Source organism: Perissodus microlepis, chromosome 3 (assembly GCF_051167445.1).
Source record: "Perissodus microlepis isolate ML-2025 ecotype Zambia chromosome 3, ASM5116744v1, whole genome shotgun sequence".
Classification (NCBI taxonomy): Eukaryota; Metazoa; Chordata; class Actinopteri; order Cichliformes; family Cichlidae; genus Perissodus; species Perissodus microlepis.
The window spans coordinates 20141885-20166946 of NC_140463.1; the positions used below are offsets into that span (position 1 = coordinate 20141885).

Here is a 25062-nt window from a genome sequence, read left to right on the forward strand (position 1 = left end):
TCTCAGTAGGCTAGCCTCCATCGGTCTCTCCCATACTCCACTAGCCTGGCTTAAATCATACCTGTCTGATTGCACTCAGTTCATTCAACTCAAATCCTTTACTTCTCAGCCCTTCCCTCTGACCACTGGCGTGCCCCAGGGATTTGTCCTGGGGCCCCTTCTTTTCATTATCTACCTTCTACCGCTTGGACATATTTTCCGTAAATACAATATCCATTTTCACTGTTATGCCGATGACACCCAGCTTTATCTGTCCACTAAACCTGATTCTGCTCTTCCCCCAGCCTCCCTCACCCTCTGTTTAGCCGAACTAAATTCATGGTTCTCTTCTAATTTTCTCAAACTCAATAGTAATAAATCCGAGCTCCTCTTGGTAGGCACTAAATCAGCATTATCCAGAACCAACAGTTTCTCTGTTACTATCAATAACTCGCCGGTCTTCATTTCTTCCTCTGTGAAAAGCGTGGGTGTCATCCTCGACAGTACTATATCTTTCAATTCACACATTAATAATGTCACTTGGTCTGCATATTTTCAATTGCGCAACATTAATTGTCTCCGTCCTTTTCTCACCCCACATGCCACTGCCATTCTTGTCCACAGCCTTGTTACTTCCCGGATTGATTATTGTAATTCACTTCTCTTTGGTCTTACTCAAAAATCCATCCACAAGCTCCAACGCGTCCAAAACTCTGCTGCCCGTATTATCACCAGGACCCCTTCTATCCACCACATCACTCCTGTCTTGCAGCAGCTTCATTGGCTCCCGGTCAAATATCGCATCAATTTCAAAATACTCTTGTACACATTTAAGGCTATTCATTATCTCTCTCCTCCATATCTCTCTGATCTGGTTCAGATCACCGCCCCATCTCGGTGTCTTAGATCGTCTTCTTCCCTTTCTCTCTCCGTCCCCTCCCCCCGTCTTGCCACCATGGGGAGCAGGGCTTTCAGCTGCTCTGCTCCTCGACTCTGGAATTCCCTACCTCCTTATTTAAGAAATGTCTCTTCCTTCTCTCTCTTTAAGTCCCAACTCAAAACTCACTTGTTCAAAATAGCTTATCCCACATAACCTCTCCACTCTGCTATTTTAAATTTATTTTATGTCTTATGATTTTATGATTGTGTAAACTGCTTGCTTTTATGTTGCTTTTATTATTCTACCATGTACAGTGTCCTTGAGTGTTCTGAAAGGCGCTTTCAAATAAAATGTATTATTATTATTATTATTATTATTATTATTAGTTAGCTAACATAAACTAATGTAAGTCTATTAGCTGCAACGAGCCAAACTGGTGATGTCTCGTTCTTTACTAGCACAAGATGGTGCTAAACTTGTTTTTAAAACTTGAACTTCAAGCACCCTTTTCTTAAATCTAGCTTCATAGACAGAGTTATATCTGTGCCAGTTATTTAGAGCATGGCTCAATGGTGTGAATTAGCCTGTGGAGCGTTCATGCCCCCTTTAAGACCCATATAAGAACCATACTGTGTGCTTTTGGTACACAATCTGTACACTAAAGCATGAGCAAGTCAATGCTCTCTGTAAAAATATTACTTTATTTTACTTGGGGCAACAATATAACAATAAGAGGTGCTTTATTTCTTTAGAAATTAGCCACTAATGTTGTAAACCAAGGAAAAATATCACAATCTCGTTATGTTTACTTAATAGTAGGAGATACAAGGATTTATTTGCTGTTTATGCATCAGTATGACCATATGATACTCTTATACAGTGAAGTCCCACTTGGAAAAGGTCTTTCACAGCTCACACGCATGCTTCCTTTTGACTGCACTTGGTTTTTAAACTGTAATCATTATTAACAGTTAATGCTGCTTCCAGTCTTTGAGTTTATTCACTGAATAAAAAATAAGGTGAGATAAAATATGCTTTATTTAACCCAAAATCAGGGAAATTATTGTGTTATAAATGCCAAATTATTAAAGCCCTTTATATCGAGAAACCGTAGAATTCCTCCACCTTTCTTCTTGCCTCTCAGATTAATGTCTCTGTCCACTCAAAAAATTGGTCACACCATAGTCCAGGAAGTGTGAGTGCAGTGCCTTGTCCATGATTCACATCAAACTGCAATGCGGATTCCGTTCCCCAGTTTTGTCCATATCATGGATCTCTGATAGCTGCTTAGTTCTCCAGTTAGCTTCAGCTCTGAAACCATGTTGTGTTCACTTCAAAGCAAACAGGATATGCACTGCCAGAGTGATGAGCTGGCAAAGAGTCTTGACTGCCAAGAGTGTGACAAAAAGAACCAGAAAAACAGGAAGCTTAAGAACACATGTGCTGGCAGCTGTTGCAGCAGTCTACCACGCAGCACTGTGGGGACTTGCCTGACAACTTTTTTTTTTTACGTTTTTCATTTTGAGAATAAGACAACATTTCTAAAAGTCAAAATATTATTTCAAGAACAGAATCAAAATATCTACAGACAAGATGTTTCAAATAAAGTTAGCATTAGCATTCATGGCTGCTGTACCCTGTACAATATGCCTTGTACAATTTAACTGATGAAATCATATATCAAAGTCCCTTTTAATAACAAGTAAGTTATTTCTCTGTGCATATGAATACAATGTGGTAATAGATACACAAAAGAAGGACTTTGAAGAGATGGTACAGAAAATTACATCTGTTCTTTCTTCCTTAAATCCCACAGCTGTTATCCCCATGATATACACTGATCTTCATTTGAGTATTTTTAAGTGAGAAAAATACATCATACTGCATATGCGTTATATATGAGGAAATTAAACCCTAAATCAATAAATGTAGAATTATTTGCTTCTGAAATATCGTTTCTATCAACTCTTAGTTCAAAGGCTCAATTTAGAAAAGAAACAAATACTGAAAAAGATTTTCGAAAGCAAAGAATCAGCATTTTAACATCTGATTTTTTTTTGGTCCTTTTTCATCTTCTAAGTGTAATTTTCTTATAGTGAGCTTTTTTTTGCTGTTGTTTATTTGTTAGTTTGTTTTTAACATTAGCACAACTGGAGCAGGTAAGAAAGTTGTTGTTGGTTTGACTCATTTGATCAGGGACACAGTAGCAGTGTTTCATCATGTTGTTGATCTGTAATATACAACACACAACACCACAGTCAGGCAAAATCAAATGCAGACAACAGTCAAACATGTAGATGCAATAAAAGTTTGCCAACGTACCATTTTAAACCATCATGAAGAAATTTTATTAAAAGTACGATGGTTCCTGCATTTCCAATAATTAAAACTACAGCCAGAACAAACAGCACCGTTTCCTCCTGACTTGTCTTTCTTCCCGCCAGTTGTGGATCTAGAAAACAAAGGATTGTTTTTGAAAACAGTACATACAGTAATGAGTTCTCACCCTGCATGCTGTAACCTTTACTTTCTGTAACACATGCATGGCTTATACTGTATGTGCCCCAAACCCCCCTGCATCATTTTCCCATCACCTGCACTCAAAAGCTTCATTTTGTCCACCTTTATTTTCCTCACATTCATGTACAGAGACGCAAAACCTGAACAGAGAAAACTAAATTGCGTGACATATTGATTTATTCAGTGAAAAAAGGAAGTTATTGTTTTAATTGATGTGTTTTACAAAAAGATTTCTGACCATCTTCTTTATGAATGAGAAATTTTCCACACCAAAATAAATATTTGAATGTTACTTTAAGTTTTATCTTTATTACATTTCTATAGTTTTTTCTATAACTTTTCCTGTCAGTGCAAATCATTGTGGAGGTGATCACAACCGTAATGAAGTCTAGGCATTTTTAACTTAAATAATTCCACAATTTACTATAAATTTATGACACTGAACTTTTTAGACAAATAAAAATAAAATTTATTGAAACACTCTCTGAATGCAGCTCCTCAAATCTGATTTACCTTTTGGTGGTCCAAACATTGGAGGTTTGAGTGAGACATCACTGCTGTCTCCATCAGAGGTTCGACCCACACTCAAAACAAAGTTTTCTAAGGATGAAAATCTGAATTAATGTTTGTTCATCTGCAATATGAATACAGCCCAGTCCTAAAGAGATACAGGAGTCAACTTACCATTTGTCTCGAGCCTCCATCTCTTCAGGCTGTCGTCGTAGTTGGCAGCCACGTCACACCTGTAGCTTCCAGAGTCTTCAGCTGTGACTCTGGACAGATGAAGTCTGATTCGTCCTCCTCTCAGAGCGTCTCTGTCAGTCTGAACTCGTCCTGCAAACTGCTCATGCTGAGACTCAGAGTCCTCCACTCCTCTGATCATTTTAAACAAAATCTTAGTGACGTCTGAGTGGAAAACACACATCATGTCAGCCAGAGACACGTCAGTTTGGAGCCGACTGTCCAATCTGATGGTGATGCTGTCGTCCTCCTTGGCCTCAAAGACAGTCGCAGTCCTTTTCAAAACAAACGTCCCTGTTGAGAAGACACCACCTCATTATTGTGTGTTTATTTATCCTTTTTATTTATTTATTTATTTGAATTTACCAAAAGATTACTGTGTTTAAATGTGGACACTCACAGACAGAGGACGCCAGGACGAGAAACAGAAGGATCCTGATCATCTTCTCTCTGTGAGAATGAATCAGAGGAAGAATGTTTTAATAAATATCTTTTTTTAAAAAAAAAAACAATAAAAATAAAAGTGAAATATTTCACATTTTTCACCAGCTTAAAAACCACTGAGTGATTTCCCCACACAGAGTGTACACAGACACTGTTTCTGTGCAGCTCACCAGCACATGAATTAATGTACGTCTATGATCCAAACCATGATCATAATTCTGCGCATGTTTCAGCTACGAGATTTAAAATGGTCTGTTGACATCAGAGTGAAGTGTGTTTTTCAGTATTACTCCACTAACATATTCAGATGTTTTTAGGCTTCGTTTTCTACCTGTTCTTGTGTTTCTCCGTCTCTGGCAGCTGTCTCTACGAACCATGAGCTCCTCTCTACGAACACGGAAGAGCATGTAAAGTTTTCCTGTTGACTTTACTGGGTGCATTACACTTAGTGACCTGTGAAATTTAAAAAGAAAAAATATCAGTGTTATTGATTTTCATTTCATCAGACCTCACAGATAACAAAACTGAACATTAGGCAACGACGATCGGTGCTCACCAGAAAATTAAATGAAGTAAATTCAGAAGGCCTCAAAGGGACAATCAAGGTCACGTGCTCACTGTCGATTTAAATCTCCTTCCTGAAATTTCACAAAAATATATTTAATGAACTTTTTAGACAGATTCAGATTTATTTTGATTTATTTTGTTGAAATTTTTTTTAACAATTTGTTAAATGGTTAATATAGTTTTCTATATCCAGGGGTGCACATATCCGCAGGTGCGCATTCGCTGTCAAAATAAAAGACGCGCACCAGATAAGAAGTTGCAACGCGTGTTTGCGTACATAAGATTTTCTGGAGGAGGAAAGACATTTGTTTAGACCTCCTAAAGATGTCGAAGAAGCTCCTTTAAGCAATTACTCTGGTGTTCCTCCACCTCCAAAGAAATGTCAGAAGGAGTCCGAACCGCAAAAGCAGCGCGTATTCTCGGAAAAGTGGTTGCAGGAGGCAAATGATGAATGCACAGAGATTTGGTGCAGAAAATCCCACTCTAGCGGACAAAAACAGTGCCTTTTATATGTACGCGAACGCGCGTTGCATCTTCCTATCTGGTGCGTGTCTTTTATTTTGCACATAGACATTCAGTTTTCTGTTTTTTATGATAGGAAAAGCCACAAGCCTCGTGTTTTTGACAACAACAACAACAAAATTATTATTATTATTATTATTATTATTATTATAAACTCTTATTGACACTGTAAACACCGCTATGCCGCTCTTTACTTGATGTTGCGCACTTTCATAAAACCCCCTTTGGGTTTTCATGTTTTGTATCACATGAACCAACTAAGAGCTGTTTGTCTTTCTCTGTCCTTTTTCTGTGAGATATTTGTTTTGTTTTGTTTTTTATCCTGTTTCCAATCTGATGAAAATTAGCCCACATAGCTTGTTTAAACAGTGAGTGCAACAGAAAGTAAACAACAGGAGCACACACGTTCACGCAGGATGTTTTAACGTCTACTTACTTGTTTGTAAGAGAGCGATCGGCGATCTGTCCACTTTCTACCACATCAGTTCTGTCAACTGATGATCAGCTGGAAGAACAAACAACACTGTGAATGTTTCGGATGAAGCAGAATACCACAAAGTGTTCAAACTGTTAATCCCAGTCACATCCTCTTTACAGACTGTGATCAAACGTGTTCATTATCGGACATGTAACATTTTAGTCCTGCTACTTTACAAAGGCATTTTAAGAAAGAGATAAAAACGTAATAATAATAAATAAATATCAACTGCAGTACAAAACAAGGAAGAATGACACAGAAACACAGCAAAACATACTAAAAGATCAAGTTCATACTCCTGTTGTCTCTTCTTCTTCCCGTTGGTAGCTTTTTATTCGCTTCAACGCGTCGATACTGCGTTTTGCTTCAGTTCTATAATAACACAACATAACATGTGTACAAGACTCCTCCTCCTATCAGTGATATCATGATATACTGGCCAGTCAGCATTCATCTGTTGGGTTTTTTTTCTTGTTGTTTATTGCCCCGTGTGTTTTAGTTTCACTTTCATTTTGACTTAAAGCACAATGACTCAGTGCCGTTGTCAGTAAAACTGGATCAGATCAGCTGACAAGCTGTTACGCACTTTATTTAAGTGTCAGAGTCTCACTTGTTATTTAGTTTTAGGAGGTTTATTTGGATCATCACAGGCTAATAAAGTGTTTTTGGATCCAAAAACTGTTTAAAAACTTTGTAAGGAAATTATTTTCACATAAAGATTTATATTTATATTATTTATAACTCAAACTGTCTGCAAAAATAAGAGTAATGACATCGGGGGTTAAAGTGACAAAAGAAGCAAATGTGTAAACAATCTTTCTTTTCTTTCACTTGTTAACATGTGACTGCAATACTGAGTTATTAACCCTTTAGAGCCGGTCCGAGCGGGCACGCTCTGTTTTGCGTAACTATTTTTAAATCCCGGTAGCTCTGCAACCACATAAGCTAGCGCAAAATTTTTTTTTGCATATGAAACCGGAGGAGTTGTACTTACATCTTATGCCATCAGCTTGTCCTAGGTCACAGTTTCCTTCCACATATCGCTTTGCAAAAACTGCATAAAAAGCACTTGCAGCAACAAAAACATAATATTCCAGAAACACGCTTTGCCGATCCGATCAGCTGTTCATAACACTTCCTACGTTGGAATAGACGTCAGCGCGAACTTTTGCATGTCCGCCATTACCTGCCCGAAACCGGAAGTGACGTCATTTTCGCGGAAATGTAGTTTTTTTTTTTACCATCAGGGCCTCAGGGCCTGTGCTGGTGTTTTTAAAAGTTATCTTTGACTTTATGACTTTCTGTGTCGTTTCTGGGATGCTTAGGACTCATATTGCACTGCTGGAAATAGTTTATTTTGATGCATATGCTGCTTTTTTGCAAATTTGCAGTATAATATTTATTTTCGTTTTTCCTGCAGTATATAAAAATTGGTGTATTTCAAAAATAAAACTATGAAGACACTCAAAATAAATTTCCTGTGGTAGTAAACTATTTTGTGCAACTTTTTTGTATTTACAGTTTTGAGGGATAAGCCTCTTAAATTTCTCTAACTAGAAATATATGTTAAAAAAGCAAAAACGATTTTCAATTTTTTTGTAGTTTATTGCACTTTTTTGCAATTTATGTAATTACTATGCACTTAATGAATACATATTATTAAAATCTGGGCTATAATTGTTGTATTGATGTATAGCAACTTGAAATGCTCCCAAAAATGGCACCACACCATGTAAAAATATAATATAAGCTCTGGCGGACTTGGTTCTATGGTAGGTCTTAAAGGGTTAAAGAAGAACCACACACTGCTCAAACATGTCCTGAAATGAACTCAACTCACTTTAAAAATGGCTTCTTTATTTATTTTAACTCTTAATACCAGAAGCCTGGAAACATCAGAATCAACATTAAAAAAACAAAACAAAAACAAAACATCAGGCAGAATTGGTGTCTAAATGTAATATGTTAGCTCTGAATTTCCAGAAATCATCATGAGGATATGAGGTTGATGTTAATAAGGTTGAAAAAAACATATTCTGAGACCATAAACTGCAGTGTTTCACCAATGTAAACATTAATAATACAGAGTTAAGTTTATAAACAGGTGTCGTCGTTAGACTACAATTAACTGAGTACCTACATAGGCGAACCCAGCATTTTGACTATGTATTGTGGTGTCATGACTTTTTCTTTTGTATCAGCTGCTGTACCATTTTATATTTAATGACATCACTTTGAAATAAATAAAGTCTAATTTTGTTAAAATACATTTTCCCTCCTCTCTATGTCTTTTGTCTTTTTCTTTTGATCATCTTTAGAAGTATTGAGCACTCACTGTTATACACTTATCGTCGAGGCTCCGCTGTGTAGCAGGCAGAGTGGGATCCAAATGTGAGGCTCGGAAAGCAAGACAAAAAACCCAGCGGTGTTAATGTAAACATAACATAAGACAGGATCAAAAAAAATCACACAACAAAAACCTAACTGGACCCACATGAGGAGGACCACACAGGTCCATCAAGACAATGTTCCCAAGAGTCAGACCATGCAATGCCCTGAGAAACTGTGTGGATGGTTGGAAGGATTTCCAGGAGAAAGCATCCCATCTCTAAAAAGAACACAGCCGCACAGCTAGGTTTGCAAAGTTGGACAAAACACATGACTTCTGGAACAATGCTTTTTGGACAAATAAGACCAAAGTGGGGATATCTGTCCGCAACTCATAGCCCCATGTTCAGAGAAAACCAAACCAACACAAACAAATCATACCAACTGCCTGTGCGGTGGTGAAAGGGAAGGATTTGGGCTTGTTGTCCAGCCACTGGATCTGTGCACTCTGTAGTCACTGAGTCAGCCATGCACTCTGCTGCATAACAAATTATTCTACAGCCAAATGTAAAGCCATCTGTCCGAAAGCTAAAACTTGGCTTAAACAGGGTGATGATCCCAAACACACCAGCAATGAATCAAGAGGCTGCAGTGGCCCAATCAGACAAGACCTCGACTGTATTTAACTGGTGTAGCGGGACCTCAAGCAAGCTGGACATACACAAATGTCTGCAAACCTCAATGAACTGAAGCAGCAGTGCAAAAAAGATTAGGTTAAAAATCCAACAATGTGAGATACTGATAAAGTCATACAGAAATCAATCACTTAATGTTAATTGAAATCCAGGAAGCAGTTTGGTGGAATAGAGACTTATATATGATTCATTTCCAACTACAGCATCAGTATTCTTGTCAAATAGATGCTCTTCTTTAATAAACAAGATAGATACATGTTTATTAAATTTTAATTATAGCTATTATGCCATTTTGTTTTGTTTCTATCTTGAGTTGTTCTTTGTTCCTTTATATTAGTGATGTGCGGATCGATACTGAAATATCGATTCCTCCGATACCAGTCATTTATGTTCTAGAATCGATACTCATGTTAAAATATCGATATTTTAGTAATTTAGGGTAAATTTGTAGGTTATCATTAACAGGAACAGAGTGCAAATAAACTATATCATTTGGATTGTCTACATTGGAAGGAAATACTTAGTCTTCCGCCTGCCATAGTCATGTGCGAAGAACGTTTGTATAAATGTGTCCAGCCCCTTGGTGTGCACACTCACAACAATGGCTGAGCGTAAATGGAGTCATGTGCAGACATATTTTACTTCCACAAACGGTTGAGACGTAGTTAGAAATACGTGTGGCAAGAAAGTGAAGTGTTGTGGCAACACTACTAATCTCATCAAGCACTTCAGAGTAAATCATATCACAGAATATGACGAGCTTATGTTGAGGCGAACTGAAGAGGAGGACAGGGACAGGTGCTGCTAGGGCGAGACAGACGTCTCTCACAGAGTCCTTTAGTGCTGCAGGCAGGCAACATGTTCAAATAGCGCACAACTTCAGTTTTTTTTATTTCTATATGATAACTGTGCATTATTAAGCGATAAGAACAAGTAATCTGATGTCCTGTAATCATTATGATGCTATAATTTGAGATACAATAACTGAAATACGTTTTTGTACAAAGTATCGGTATCGGATCAGTATCGTCGATACCACCCTGAATTTTACTTGGTATCGGATCGGAAAGGAAATCAGTGGTATCGCACATCACTACTTTATATGGATATTGAGCATTCTTTTATTCAATGTAATGACTGAATTTATTTTCCATTCAACTGGAAAATGGCCCAGTTTATTGATTTATTGTCTTAGGGCAGGAGGGAGATATTTTTATGTTGTTACATTTCATGTTTAAGAACTTCATTCTCTTCCACTTGTCCATACCAGGGTCATGAGGGTAGCTTGGATAGGCCCTATTCAGTGTAATTCAGTTTTATTTATATAGCACCAAATAACAGCAACAATGTGCTTTATATTGTAAGGTAAAGAACCTACAAAAATATAAAGAAAACCCAAACAACCCCAAAATCAAATGACTCCCTATGAGTAAGCCTGTGGTGAGGCAAGGTAAACCCTGGACAGGTTGCCAATCTTAGCAGGGCTGTTTAAAAGCTAAGTTTAAGTTTCTTACATTTAAAATGATCATTTATGAAGAAAATGGAGTGTCTGTTATTTAGTATTATGTTTTTTTAATTGTTCATTCAGAGAATAAAATCTAAATTTCAAGAATAACATGGACTTAGATGAGCCCCATTGTTGACCTTTTGTTATCATTCTCTGTAGGTTAATAATTGCACAGTCCACAAACAGAATCTTGCATAGAGCTCATAAAAAGTTGGACACAGCCCTGCACCACAGGCCTTGGAGTCCTGTCATACTGGTTTCTGAACATGTGTACTGTGGGTGCTGCTGCCACCTGTTTGTTAAGTGACAGTGAATCTTGAAGCATTGGCAAGTTTATTGGCATTGCCAGGCATGACAAAATAAGAATGAACAATGAAGGTAGGGTTGGACCTCAAAGAGATACTTTGTGTTTTCTGGGGATCTCCAAAAATGGTTTCCTATCCCAGCATCCAACGGGTATCTGAGTGTCACATCTGATGTAGTGTTGTTGGATTTTAAACATATTGTTCAACAAACTGTGTCTGTTAAGAAAAAAAAATAACACATGTAAAATAATATTTACATGTTATTCTCAAAATCAACAATTAAAAAAAGATAATACTACTCAACAATCCAGCCCATTGCCTAAAATTATAGTGCAATTGCAGCGCTAGATGGGGTGGTTAAGATCAGTGTTTCTGTTCTGGGATCCTTTTAAAGTACTGCAAAGTCAGTGACAAAAGAGTGCATGCAGTATACTTTGAAACTTTCAAATGCTGACTCCATGATCTGCTTTACTTACATATATTTTAAAGAAAAAAAGTATGTAATGTATTTGGGAAATGGACACCATAACTCACTGGGTCTATTATGATGTTTTTTTTTTCTAAAATAATTTGTTTGACTTAGAGCTAAGAATCAGTGTTTGTTAAGAGATATATTCTAAGACACTTCTTCAGCTGAGAATCAGAGAGGAGAAACACAGTTTTACTTGTATACAAGGGCAGTCACCAGAGCTCACACACAAGACTGAGCCTCAAAGACTAGCACTGAGAGACTGCCCCGGTCTTTATTTATATACTTCAGTGAGCATTTGTTCCTTACATTGGAATGTGGAGGTGTATATGTATGTGTGTGCGTGTGCGTGTGTGTGTGTGTGTGTGTGTGTGTGTGTGTGTGTGTGTGTGTGACCCCATAAACGACTTCCCTTAACCTGCTGGTCTGGAAAATCCAACAGTTCATCTATATGTAAAAAAGGCACTTAGACTAAAACTGACATAGCTACGTTAATCCTACCGTAAAACAATAAGACAAGGTACGACCTTTCCCATGCTCCTAGGATGTGGGGGTGAGTGCCAGAACACCCTGGAAAGTACACACCGTTGTTACAGACTTCCTAGGATGAGACATTCTTTCAATATGCCACCAACTATATACTTCTAAACACAAATGATTACATGCAGTATTCTACCATATGCAAACTTATATCATTAAAAGATTATACTGACTACTAAGTACAATTTTCCATTGACAGTGTTGTAACTTCACATATGACTTTTCTATTTTTTCCTCGTTTGAAGGAAATCTTACAGATGCAAAGACTCCCTTTCTTTTACTTATATTTTTTTATTTTTGTATTTATTTTTTAAGCACAGCAATAGAATTTAATTAAATTAAATTCACAACATTAACAGGCAGGGAATTCACGGTTGATTTAAGTCATTTTATTACAGTGTGGACGTTTCCATGTGGTGTTGAACTGTAACAATAAACAGGACAGTCAGACTAAATCAAACAAGGACAAATGAGTCAAACATTTCGATCCAAAGTTTGCCAGTGTACCTTAACATTGTAACAGGTTATAAAGACCTCTTATGAAAAGTACTACAACTCCTGCAGTTGCCACATTTAAAAATGCCATTAGAACAAATAATGAGATTTTTTCATGACATGCCCTTTCTTCTGCTGGCTTTGGACCTGTGTGGGGAAAACAGACCATAAAATAAACAATTTTATCAAAGCCAACAAAAGGGACGTAACAGTACAGGCACAGAAATCAGCCAATTGTCAAACACAAAAAGGAACAAATCTGGAAACTAAACATTGTATTTAGACTTTAAGGGTAAGAATTGGGCTTGTTGTGCAGCAAGAAAGCTCTGTGATGTCACAGTTGGCAAATCTTTTTGCAGTTGATCAATGAGTAAACCCACCACCGTCTTTTCAAACTCCTGAATTAACTTCAGTATCACCTGCAATCAAAACTTTCTTTTTGTCGTCCACCTTTATTTTCCTCGCAATCATGCGCAGAGACGCAAAACCTGTACAGATAAAACAAAGGTAGACACAGGAAAGCTTAAACAATAGAAACAGAAATAATAATAATTTAAAAAAAACTAGGTTCAAAAGTAGATGTAATAAAAAGACAAAACCAAATACATCAATCAAAATTACATGCATCTATCCACTGAAAAAAGTAAGTTGTTATTCTTTTTTTGATTAATAAAGCATGAAAAACTTGATTATGAATAAGAAATTTGCCCCAAACGATAAATGATTGCATAATGAACATCATGTTATTTAAAATTATATATCTATAACATGTATTTCCCGTGAGATGTCGCCCTGTGTTCATTACATGCTTGTTTGATTGCGTGGAAGCTATCACAAATGTGATGAAGTTCAGACAATTTTAACTTAAATATGTCACGGCGGGGTACGCCGGTGTAGTGAAGCAGTGGACCCAAATCCAGACAGAGAAGAAGACGGAGCGGAGACTTGAACCAAAAGCGAGCTGTTTTATTTAGGCTGGTAAACATGAACAAAGGCAAAAACAGGAGCGACAACTAAACTGGAACCCATACTGGGAAAACTAAAAGACAACTGTGACGAAACATAGAGACAACTATAAAGACTATGACTGCTATGATTTCTATGACTCGGCGTGGTAACACAGACATTCTGACAAAGACAGGCTAAACACACACAAGGGATGATCAGAGGAAGTGGAAACACATGGGGAAACAGCTGACACTAATGAATATAATGACACCACAGGGGAACTATAAAACTAAGCACACTGAACAAGGGACCACTAGACTTCCAAAATACAACAGGAAACACAGAGACGCTGGCATGACATCACAAACTAGACAACATGAAATACGCAGACAACAAATACATGACAAACTACCTAGAGAAGACCAGAACAGACTTACAGAAGAGGACCTAGATGGACCTAAACTAGAATACACTCATCTAAAACCTACAGAACTACACATATATTTATAATAAAACACATATTTACAAAAAGCACTCAAATTGCTCGGTCACAGACCCAGCCCCTGACAGAATAATTCCACAATTCACTGTAAATTTCGAACACCAAACCTTTTAGACGACTAAAGTGTGATGTGTTAAAAAGGGTACTCAGAACTGTGGATAAAGATTGTTGATTTACCTTTTGGTAGTCCAAATATCAGAGGTCTGAGTAAGACATAAGTGCTGTTTTCATCAGAGGTTTGACCCACACTCAAAACAAAATTTTCTGAGGACGAAAATCTGAATTAGATGAAAATCTGAACATTGTAGCTACAGCCCAGTCGTAAAGAGATACAGGAGTCAACTTACCATTTGTCTCGAGCCTCCATCTCTTCAGGCTGTCGTCGTAGTCGGCAGCCACGTCACACCTGTAGCTTCCAGAGTCTTCAGCTGTGACTCTGGACAGATGAAGTCTGATTCGTCCTCCTCTCAGAGCGTCTCTGTCAGTCTGAACTCGTCCTGCAAACTGCTCATCCTGAGACTCAGAGTCCTCCACTCCTCTGATCATTTTAAACAAAATCTTAGTGACGTCTGAGTGGAAAACACACATCATGTCAGCCAGAGACACGTCAGCTTGGAGCTGACTGTCCAATCTGATGGTGATGTTGTCGTCCTCCTTAGCCTCAAAGACAGTCGCAGTCCTTTTCAAAACAAACGTCCCTGTTGAGAAGACACCACCCCATTATTGTGTATTTATTTATCCTTTTTATTTATTTATTTATTTGAATTTACCAAAAGATTACTGTGTTTAAATGTGGACACTCACAGACAGAGGACGCCAGGCCGAGAAACAGAAGGATCCTGATCATCTTCTCTCTGTGAGAATGAATCAGAGGAAGAATGTTTTAATAAATATCTTTTTTTTTAAAAAAAAAACAATAAAAATAAAAGTGAAATATTTCACATTTTTCACCAGCTTAAAAACCACTGAGTGATTTCCCCACACAGAGTGTACACAGACACTGTTTCTGTGCAGCTAACCAGCACATGAATTAATGTACGTCTATGATCCAAACCATGATCATAATTCTGCGCATGTTTCAGCTACGAGATTTAAAATGGTCTGTTGACATCAGAGTGAAGTGTGTTTTCAGTATTACTCCAATAACATGTTTAGATGTTTTTAGGCTTCGTTTTCTACCTGTTCTTGTGTTTCTCCGTCTCTGGCAGCTGTCTCTACGAACCATGAGCTCCTCTCTACGAACACGGAAGAGCATGTAAAGTTTTCCTGTTGACTTTACTGGGTGTGCTAAAGTGACACTGTAATGCACCTGTATTACAATGACCTGTAAAAGGAAAAAAGAAAAGAAAAGAAAAACAAGTTTAGCTCATCAGACCGGACAGTAAAAGGTGACCCTGAATCCTCTCTTAGTTATGCAGCAGTAGGCCTAGGCTGCTGTGGGATTCCCATGATGCATTGCTTGTTTCTTCTTCAGTCACCTGTTTCGCTCACTGTGTTTATACACCTCCTGCATTTAATTATTAGTTAGTATTAATCTCTTGGTGTCTTTTACAGCTTGTAAAATAGTCACGTAAGATGACCGCCCCTCCCTGAGCCTGGTTCTGCTGGAGGTTTCTTCCTGTTAAAAGGGAGTTTTTGTACCGGCTCACTCCTGGTGGCCGATTGGCGGGGCCGGGCGCCTGTGGCCCGGCTGGGCTCCTTCCGGGGGGTGGGATGCCCTCAGGCCTCTGGGCCTGAAGCTCGGTCCTCTCTGGCACAGCTGGCTGCCGGCAGAGCCCGCGGGCACGCCACTGCAACCCCCTCTGGCCTCTGCTCCGTAGCTGCGGGGTGACCTCTCCTTTGGGGCTCTACTCAGCTCTTCCCAGGAGGGTGGCACGGTTCCCCCCCCTTTGGTGGTCCTCCTCGGGTCCTTGTACTCTGGGGCCTCTGGATATCTGGGGCCTGGATCTCCTCCATACCTGCTTCATACCCTGGTGGACGGGGCTATGGCTCCCCACACTCCCTAGCAGATCGTTACATGGAGAAACCTTCGGAATACAAGCATGCTGATCCACACAGGTATGCACACAGGTGTACACACGGGTGTTCACAGACGCAGACTACACCTTTCTTGGCTGCTGCCTCAAAGCACATTGTGCGCTGTCTATCTTGCGTGCTGCACAATATCGTTTATTATTTAGTATCTACTGTTATCTACTGCTAGCTAGTTTATTGTGATGGTGCTGTTTTTATTATGTTGCTCTTTGTTGTTTGCTTTCTCTTCTGTTTTTTTTCTCCATACAGGTGATCCAGGTGTTTTGTTTGTTTGTTTGTTCTTTCCTTTCCTCCCCCCCTTCTCACCGTCTCTTCTCCCCTTTGGTTTTCTTTCGCTCCCTCTCTTTCTTTCATTCTTTCTCCCTGTCCTATCCCCTAGTCACGTCTGTCCCGTTTGTAGCAACCGAAAATAAAATAAATTCATAATTATAATAAAGGTCAATCAAATGGACCAATATGGCAAGGCCATGATGATCCACTTGGTAAAATAAATCCGCTTGGCATCTTTCTTGGCCTTAAGACAACAATTATGATGGCTAAAGATCCAAACGGGACACAAAAAAAAAAAAAAAAAAAGGGAGTTTTTCCTTCCCACTGTTGCCAAAACACTTGCTCATAGGAGGTCATATGATTGTTGTAGTTTTCGCTCATATATATATATATATATATATATATATTAATATTATTGTAGGGTTGTTACCTTATAATATAAAGCTTGTCTTGATTTGGTGCTATATTAATGAAACGGAATTAAACTGAAGCTGAACATTAGTCCATGGGGTCGATGGTCAGTAGCAAAATAAATTAGGTCAAATGAGACGGCCCCAAGGGACATCAAGGTCAAGGGATCTGTGTATGTTTTGTTTCCTTATTTATGTTTTTACTGTGTCACGTCATTAATTCAGGTAAACAACAAAACAACAGCAACATAATAATAGCAATAATAGTAATAGAGATACTATTTTTATTGTTATTATTATTATTATTATTATTATTATTATTATTATTATTATTATTATTATAGCCTAAGCATTACTAGCACTGTAGACACCACTGTGCCGCTGTTTTCTTCCTGTTGCGCACTTTCATAAAACCCCTTGTTGTGTTTCTTGTTTTGCATCACATGAGCAAACTAAAAGCTGCTTTCCTGTCTCTGTCCTGCTTTTTCTGTCATGGTAGCTATTTGCTTTTCTGACGCTTCTTGAAACTGATTATGGTTTGCCCACATACCATACGGTCTTTTTTTAAAAGGTGCCTGCATCACAAAGTAAACAACAAAAGCACACACGTTCACACAGGATGTTTTAAAGTCTACTTACTTGTTTGTAGGAGAGCGACCCGCAATCTGTCCACTTTGATTTAATAAGCTGAAAGAACAAACAACCACCTGAATATTTCAGATAAAGAAGAAGCTTCAGCTCACTGTTAAACCTGTCTATTCAGACACGTGACAAACACAAAGTATCCAAACTGCTCATTCCAGTCACACCCTGCTTTACAGACTGTGATTAAACATTTACATTACAGTAAAACAGAGCTGTTGTTTTTTTGGACCTGCTACTTTACTACCTACACTTAAAGACATTTTATAGATAAATAAATAAACCATGCACATAAAATAACAGGTACATTTGTTTAAATGAAAAAGGAACACAACAAAGCCTACTCGAGAATCAAATGCAAACTCTTGTCGCTTCCCCTCTCAGTAGATTTGTATTCAGTTGGCTTTACTTTCAAGTCACGAGAACATAAGATAACATATACTCAGCACTTCTCCTATCAGTGAGGTGAGGCATTAGTGGTAAGTGACCGCTCATATCTTTGTTTATGTTTCATCTTTTCTTTCAGTTTTAGTTAAAGGTTAATAACTCCGCTGTACCAGTGAACACAGCAGTAAAACTGGATCCGAGCAGCTGACAAACTGTTACGCACTTTATCAGCCTCTTAAGCCACCAAAGAAAAACATAAAGCAGATCCAATGAAGAGTAGATATAAATAAAATCATTGTGGTTTTATCAATGTAGAAACAAGAACGCCTTCTCAAACATGAGAGAGCTTCTTGTTTTAAATTTGCTTTAAAATGAAGCTTTGAATCAATAACTGTTCCAGGATATTTATGACACTGAACACACTCCACAATCTGAATTTCGATAAAAGTGACTTTGGGTGCATGCTTGTTGTTTTATTAATGATCATGTCTTTAGTCTTACACTTAGTCTTGCTCAACTGAATGCAGGACTAATCACAGCATTTGACAAACTCAGCAAGAACTGGGCCGTGGCTGGATCTGTTTTCCTGGAGCAGCCTGAAAGTTGTCTGCATACTTTAAAATGGCCCTATTTTCAAACTTACTCTAACATATATTTGTATACATTTGTATATAGGATAAATGATAAGGGTGAGTGCACAAATCCCTGTCGAGGAGCAGACCTGGTTGGACAGGACCCTATTTACCCAGACTCTTTGGGTCCTGTTAACTAAAAAGTCAAGAATCCAACCGACAAGATTTTTATTCATGTTCACAACATTTGACTACAACAAGTGGTTCACTAAGAAAACTCAGCTGACCTCCAGCTCAATACCTGATACCAGACCGTGACCCCACCATCGCAAACTTGCATCTAACCTGGCAGTAAAACTAAAACCAGTCCCTGACTCTTTGTCGTGTCTCTGGATTCCCCAGCAAATGACTGAAGGCACAGAAAAGAGGGTAAAAGGTGTTCCAACAAACTCAGAGTGATGACAATTCATATCTCATCTTATATTTCATGCTGCGGTTCTTAAATTCACATCATGGAGCAATTTTTACACACACAGACAGTGAAGGTCACACACTTGAAACACACAACATACTAGATACTTGAGGAGTCGTCAGTCCCTTATACTGGTGCCTGAGGAGGCTGCAGTCATGTGTACTGTAAGCGCTGCTGTCACCAATTTGCTTTGAAGCTGTTGTGTAATTGCTGAAGCAAAATTCCTGTTGGTGTCTGTATGAATGACAAACTAGACCATGAATAGATTCTTTCTGTTTGTACTGATGGAAACTCTGAGACGGATACAACCTCAATTTCAGCTTCAAATAAACAATGTTTATTTAAACAATATCTATATTATATCTATATCTAGATAGATAGATAGACTACAGTCAGTGTAGCAGAGGCAGCATTTGATACAAGAGAGCATTACAAGAGCTTGTAATGAAGCACTAGCTTCACTATTGAGCACTATTGAGCTGAGTTTGGGTGGGGCGCTCAGTAATGACATTTCCACACTGTGTCGAGCTTTCTAAGCTCAGAGGTTTGGAAACACTGCTCCAAGGTGTGGGTGGGTTGAAACACACGTCATGTAACCATGGCTAATTGCGGTATTGGGACTTCACTCAAGTTTCAACAGGTGGTGTACATGCTGCTTCCAGGCAGGCGAGGCACGGGGAATAACCTTTTCTTTTATGAACCAGAGGTTTTTTTGGGGTTTTTTTAATGGCGCACACACATGTAAGGAATAAAACAATATCTGATCTCATTATTGTTTTTGCTGTGGATTGTAAAGATCAATACAGACTGTTCAATCACTGAAACCCAGAGTGTCATTAAATAAATATTGGCACGGAGAGAGAGAGAGATGTGCTCTGTGCTGTAAATTTATTAAATGATCTGAAAAGAAACTTTCAATGTCACAATAAAAGAGGCAGACATTTCTCAGTTCTATTTTTCTCTATTGCTCCTACTTTCAATAGAAAATGCTCTATATAGTGTGTTGGGAAACCCAGCAGTACCACCTGGTGGTGAAGAAGTTAATTACAGTCACAGGACCTGTTGCCTTTGCAGCTCCGATTTAATTGCTGACTCTGCGGCTTACCGTGCACTGGACATTTCCTTCTAACACACACACACACCCCCCACGCATATACACCCCATGTCCAGCATCACTTCTATGAAGAATAAACTATTTAACCCTGACATCCCTTCTCCTGACCCTGATCCTCTAACAGGAAACTAAGTCCATGCTGTTTCCGCTTCAGCCGGCTGCACTTAATGTTTGAGTTTCCCCCACATACGGCTCAGTCAGAAACTGAAGGACGATTCATCCTGCAAAAAAGCAAGAAAAAAATCCATTAATTGCACATGGTCTACTTCGTACTAACTCTCAAGAAAATATTAATATTATTATATTTTTTTTATTATTCCAACTGTTGTAACGTGAAATCTCATACATGCAGGTTCAATCTGAATAAATCATGCCCATGTCACCAGATATGGCTTCCAGAGCAGTAATATACTAATAATAATAATAATAACAATAATGAAGTTTCTTTATCCTCCTTGAACAACCTCTGAATGTGTTTGCTGAGGTTGAAGAGCTGTTGGTCAGTGTGAAATGGACTGTCGCGATTAAATCTGGGCGTGTTGCCGCTTGTTATAAATAGAAGCATCAAAAACATCCATTCAGTAACAACAAGTATCAGCCAAGATATTAATCCTGCAGGCGCCTCACCTGCCTGGAAGCAGCAGGTAAGCGAGGCCACCTGGCGAATTTGTGGTGGAGTGCACCAAAACCGCAATTAACCACAATCACGTGACCTGGGTGTTTCCAACCATACTTTTGAGCCGTATTTCCAAACACACACAGTCTCATTGTTAGTATAGCTTAAGGGAATTTAACAGAGCAAAAACAAATCAAAACCTAAGAGTAAAGTAAACTAAAAACACAAACAAGAAATTCAAAACCGCAAAATTGTCTAACACTAGAGACTAAATTTAAAAAAAAAACGATAGTAAATAAAATCAAATAAAAAACATTGAAGAATAAGTTTGATTAAAAACCCAAAGTACCTGAAAAATAAGGGGAAAAGGAATTGAAACCGGTTACAGCCAGTTAACGTCACATTAGTGATGTGTAAGTCGCGAATGAAATGGCTCTTAAATTTGTTTAAAAGGAAGAAGCTGAAAATTGAAATAGTTAAAAGTTGAACTGTGAATAGTTCGTTTTTGTATTATATGATTTATTTATTACATTTTATGTGGAGTGAATGAATAAAAGTATATTTACGGTGGCCCCTAGAGACAAAGCACATACAAACTTCAAAACACGTACAAACTTCAAAACACGTAAAAACTCAGAAGCACGTACACACGTAAACTCCAATACACAACAGAAGTGCTCCAGGATGCTAGGCGCAGTGTTGAGCTTTTGTTACCTAGTGGCTACACAAGCCAGGAAGTACCAACGACCGGATTTGGTGTGTGGTAGTAACAGGTAAATTAACATTTTTTTTAAATTATTTGAATATATATGAGTGCTTGTGTATAAATACACAAACCATACAAGTATGCTTTCAATTGTGTAATTTAAGTGATCTAGGTAGCTGTGTTTTGGAGTTTGTACGTGCTTTGTCTCTAGGGGCCACCGTAAATATTTATATATAAACATATATAAATAAAACCACTTTTTTTTACATTAGTAATTCCTTTTGTGCATAATTTTATATTATTGTTAATAATAAATTAATTAAAGCAACAAAACAACCTGAAGAAGAGTCGGTTCGGAGCCGAAAGAGCCGGCTCTTTTTGGTGAGTAAAGCCGAAAGAGCCGGTTCTCTAAAAAGAGCCGGAAATCCCATCACTACACATACTGTTTCCCAATTACGACGGAAACTGGCATTTGAACGGCTGGTGTTCTGGGAATCCATCCTACCCGTTGTTTCTGAAATTAATTCATGAAATTAATTAAGTGGCGAACCGTCCTACCTTTGTGAATATTAGCTAGAAAAATACTCTGATGGCTAAAATTCAGTGCCAAACCATCCTACCTTTGTGAATGTGACCTACAAGCATACTTTAACAGCTAAAATTCAGTGGCAAATTGTCCTACCTTTGTTAATCTGACCTAGAAGCATACTTTAACAGCTAAAATTCAGTGGCGAACCATCCTACCTTTGTGAATATGAGCTAGAAACATACTCTGACGGGTGAAATTAAGTGCCAAACCATGCTACCTTTGTGAATGTTACCTACAAGCATACCTTAACGGGTAAACCACCCTGGCTTTAAGAATATAAGCTACAAGCATACTCTGATGGGCACCGTTAAGTGGCAAACCGTCATACCTACTTATATTTGTGCTGGAATTACTCTGTGACTGCAGAAATGTGCATAAACTTCTTATGGTAGGACGTTTTGCCAAAGTAGAAGGTTTGTCAGAACACCGGTTTGATCAGCCAGATCTGTTATTTGTCTCACGCACACTAGACAAACATTGTGGGTGTGGATGTTTTCCTAGTGCCCTCGAAAACAGCTGAATCGTAATAGATCACGTCAGTCCCGACCATTCTGCTTGATGCCCAAACAACACTGACAAAGGCAACCTGGGCCCTATTTCAGGAAGCCGGTTTAGTGCAAACTCTGAGTAAGTATACCCTGAGTGAACGAAAACTCTAGGTCTTCGGTTTCACAAAGCGAGTTCAGATGAAGCCTGAGTGAGTCACCATGACGACACACTCCGTGAAGCTAACCTGCCCCCTAGCAGGTTTACTGCAACTAACCCTGACTGTCCCCGCCTCTTTGTCGGAAACCTGACTGTAGGAAGTGTCAGACATGGCGTGCCCCTTCCTTGAAGAGCCAGTAGATGTTGAAGCCCAAATTCTCCGCAGAGCTCTCCGCCGGGAGAGAGTGATTAGAGCGCGTTTGGACATTTTATCATTTCCTGATGATTTTCTGTGTGAACGTTACCGTTTTTCAGCACAATGTATAATTCATTTGAATAACATCCTCAGGCCTAATATTGCTCATGTGACACATCGCGGACATTCTCTCAGTTCTGTACATATTATTTGTATTGCACTTCGTTTTTTTGCAAACGGGAGCTTTCTGTATAATATTGGTGACGCTGAGCACGTTTCCAAGGCTACCGTCTGTCGGGCAGTCAGGAATGTTACAGTTGCACTGAAACGTCTCCTGTACTCGTTTGTGGTGTTCCCCGGTCACAGACCCACAAGATTTATCAAAGAGGGATTCCACAAAATTGCAGGTATCAGGATGAACAAAACTTAATTCATGATGTGGTGATACTTGAACTACTACTTAAATTTTACATTTATTTTCAGGGTTCCCAGGCGTGATTGGCTGTATAGATGGCACTCACATTCCAATCATTGCTCCTTCAGTAAATGAAGGAGACTATGTGAACAGGAAGTCTTTCTACAGCATTAATGTACAGGTACATAATTCCCTGTAGCATTTCAAACTAACAAATCATTTCATTATAGTAATGGATGCTAATTTGTGTTCTCTGCACTGTGAAGATCATATGTGATGCTGCCAACATTATCACAAATGTGGAAGCCAAGTGGCCAGGCTCTGTTCATGACTCACGAATTTTTCGTGAATGTACACTGAGCACAAAATTTGGACATGGTGAGTTGAAAATACTTTAAAATATATAAAGACCAATTGCTACAGGGACATTTGAACTGAAGTGTATCCTTCTGTCTTAGGAGAGTTCACTGGCTACTTGCTTGGTGATAGGGGGTATCCATGTTTACCCTATTTGCTTACCCCTTACCCTGACCCTGAACCGGGCCCACAGCAGCGATATAATCTGGCTCATTGCAGGACAAGAGCCAGAGTTGAAATGACTATCGGAATGCTTAAGGCCCGGTTCCAGTGCCTTCAAAGACTCAGGGTCACCCCAGAAAGGGCATGTGACATTATTGTGGCATGTGTGATTCTTCACAACATTGCCACAATTAGAGGAGAACACTGTCCTTCTGAACCAAACATCAGCAGTGATCCAAACCATGAACATCCTGACCCTCCCACGGACATACAAGATGGAAGAGCAGTCAGTCGACACCATATGTCACAATCATTTCCTTTGACCCATCACCTCAACATGTTGAAAGAAGAATAAACAGATTTTTTGTTCAACTGGCTTTATTGGTCGCCTGTATTTCCTGTACACAAAGTATTAATAAGTATATTATTATGTTGTTCAAACACTGAAATAATTCGTCCATCTCTGACCACTTCACCCACCCTTAACTGATGTTCCAGCAGTAAAATCTCAATCTTGGTCTTTTGGATCTGCTGCTTGAAGTGTTCCATTTCCAAGTCGCATTTTTTTATTTTCTTGATCAAATAGGTCTTGTACAGCTGCTTTACAGGGAGCTATTGAAACACAGAAAATAGCATTGACATTCATAGTACATGCCTACTTAGGTTGGTTGTAAATCAGTGCTGAACATCTTACTGAGGAAAGGTTTGTTGGAGAAGTGGCTGGACCCTCTTCCTCTTCATTTCCATCATCACTCTGTTAGAGACATAGAAAGTCCATGGTTTTATTATAGTACCACATTTTATTCAATTGTTATATTTTCCATTGTAAGATGTAAACCTCATAAAGTGTCTCTGTTGCTTCCTCCTCTGTAACAGCTGTCAATGTTTCTTCATTATTTTCCTGTAGTAAAGAAATTAACAACATTGCTGTTCTACTGTAAACTCATATAATCTGTGGAGTATTAAGAGTACTCACAACTGCATGTTGGTCTGGCTCAACAGGAGGCTGCACCAGATGCAGTACACCATCACCATCAACTGATAGAATATGAGGTTTATACAGGTCACTTATAACTTACAAGGGACCAGATGGCAATTAACAAACATATACCAATCACCTTACACTTCATTGTCATTATGCTCTCAAAGACAACCAAGACTGAGGGAAGGCTCACTCTGTGAGTGGTGGTGGTGGAGGACCCCCACCTGTTTTTCGGGCCTCCGCTTTTTTTCTGTTGGCTATAACGGGTCACATTTGAGCATACAGAGTAAGCAAATATGTACTTGTAATGTGCTCAGATAATTTCAATAAGTGCTTACAGGAAGAAAATTAATGTAGCCTCTAACAGCAATTGATTTACATAGGACAAACAGACCAAGCACTATGGCTCATAATACAATTACACCTTACCTGTTTGGACTATATTTTTATATTTCATTTTTACTTGCTGCCAGGAACGTTTGGGGCCTGTTGGGTTGCACCTGCGCTCACATCACATCACAAAATAAAATGTATAAAATAAAAAATAAAATATAATAAAATAACGTGTTAAAT

The 25062-nt window shown here is 38.6% G+C and overlaps 2 protein-coding genes and 1 long non-coding RNA gene across 5 annotated transcripts; 1 reads left to right on the top strand and 2 right to left on the bottom strand.

The window, feature by feature from the left end:
* Nucleotides 1-1559: 1559 nt before the first annotated feature.
* On the bottom strand, nt 1560-7605 carry LOC146390452 (uncharacterized). Of its 3 annotated transcripts, none has more exons than XM_084923480.1 (9): nt 7126-7605; nt 6090-6158; nt 5121-5202; nt 4896-5017; nt 4521-4570; nt 4064-4414; nt 3893-3979; nt 3182-3311; nt 1560-3089 (listed from the first exon to the last, which is right to left on the bottom strand). In XM_084923480.1, coding segments are annotated over exons 5-9 (612 nt in total). In that variant the 5' UTR covers nt 4564-4570; nt 4896-5017; nt 5121-5202; nt 6090-6158; nt 7126-7605; the 3' UTR covers nt 1560-3088. The 3 variants fall into 3 exon arrangements, with proteins under 3 accessions (XP_084779606.1, XP_084779607.1, XP_084779605.1); XM_084923481.1 differs by lacking the exon at nt 7126-7605 and adding an exon at nt 6428-6583; XM_084923479.1 differs by lacking the exon at nt 7126-7605 and adding an exon at nt 6409-6583.
* A 4682-nt stretch (nt 7606-12287) lies between these two features.
* Nucleotides 12288-17373, bottom strand: LOC146390453 (uncharacterized). The gene is made up of 7 exons (XM_084923474.1): nt 17274-17373; nt 15100-15244; nt 14725-14774; nt 14268-14618; nt 14098-14184; nt 12890-12958; nt 12288-12617 (listed from the first exon to the last, which is right to left on the bottom strand). Exons 3-7 carry the CDS (start codon nt 14765-14767, stop codon nt 12484-12486), a joined length of 684 nt encoding a protein of 227 aa, XP_084779600.1. The 5' UTR covers nt 14768-14774; nt 15100-15244; nt 17274-17373; the 3' UTR covers nt 12288-12483.
* Nucleotides 17374-23196: 5823 nt separating this feature from the next.
* On the top strand, nt 23197-23884 carry LOC146390454 (uncharacterized). Its single transcript, XR_014799834.1, has 2 exons — nt 23197-23366; nt 23447-23884. It is a non-coding gene; the product is annotated as an uncharacterized LOC146390454 (long non-coding RNA).
* The last annotated feature ends 1178 nt before the right edge of the window (nt 23885-25062 follow it).

Excerpts from the sequence above, each read along its gene's own strand:
- LOC146390452 (XM_084923480.1), bottom strand. The coding sequence starts at position 4,563 with ATGATCAGGATCCTTCTGTTTCTCGTCCTGGCGTCCTCTGTCT. Across the intron at positions 4,415-4,520 it reads CGTCCTGGCGTCCTCTGTCT|GGACGTTTGTTTTGAAAAGG; the intron begins GTGAGTGTCCAC and ends TCTTCTCAACAG. Across the intron at positions 3,980-4,063 it reads ATGGAGGCTCGAGACAAATG|AAAACTTTGTTTTGAGTGTG; the intron begins GTAAGTTGACTC and ends TTTCATCCTTAG.
- LOC146390453 (XM_084923474.1), bottom strand. The coding sequence starts at position 14,767 with ATGATCAGGATCCTTCTGTTTCTCGGCCTGGCGTCCTCTGTCT. Across the intron at positions 14,185-14,267 it reads ATGGAGGCTCGAGACAAATG|AAAATTTTGTTTTGAGTGTG; the intron begins GTAAGTTGACTC and ends TTTCGTCCTCAG. Across the intron at positions 12,618-12,889 it reads AAAGAAAGTTTTGATTGCAG|GTCCAAAGCCAGCAGAAGAA; the intron begins GTGATACTGAAG and ends TTCCCCACACAG.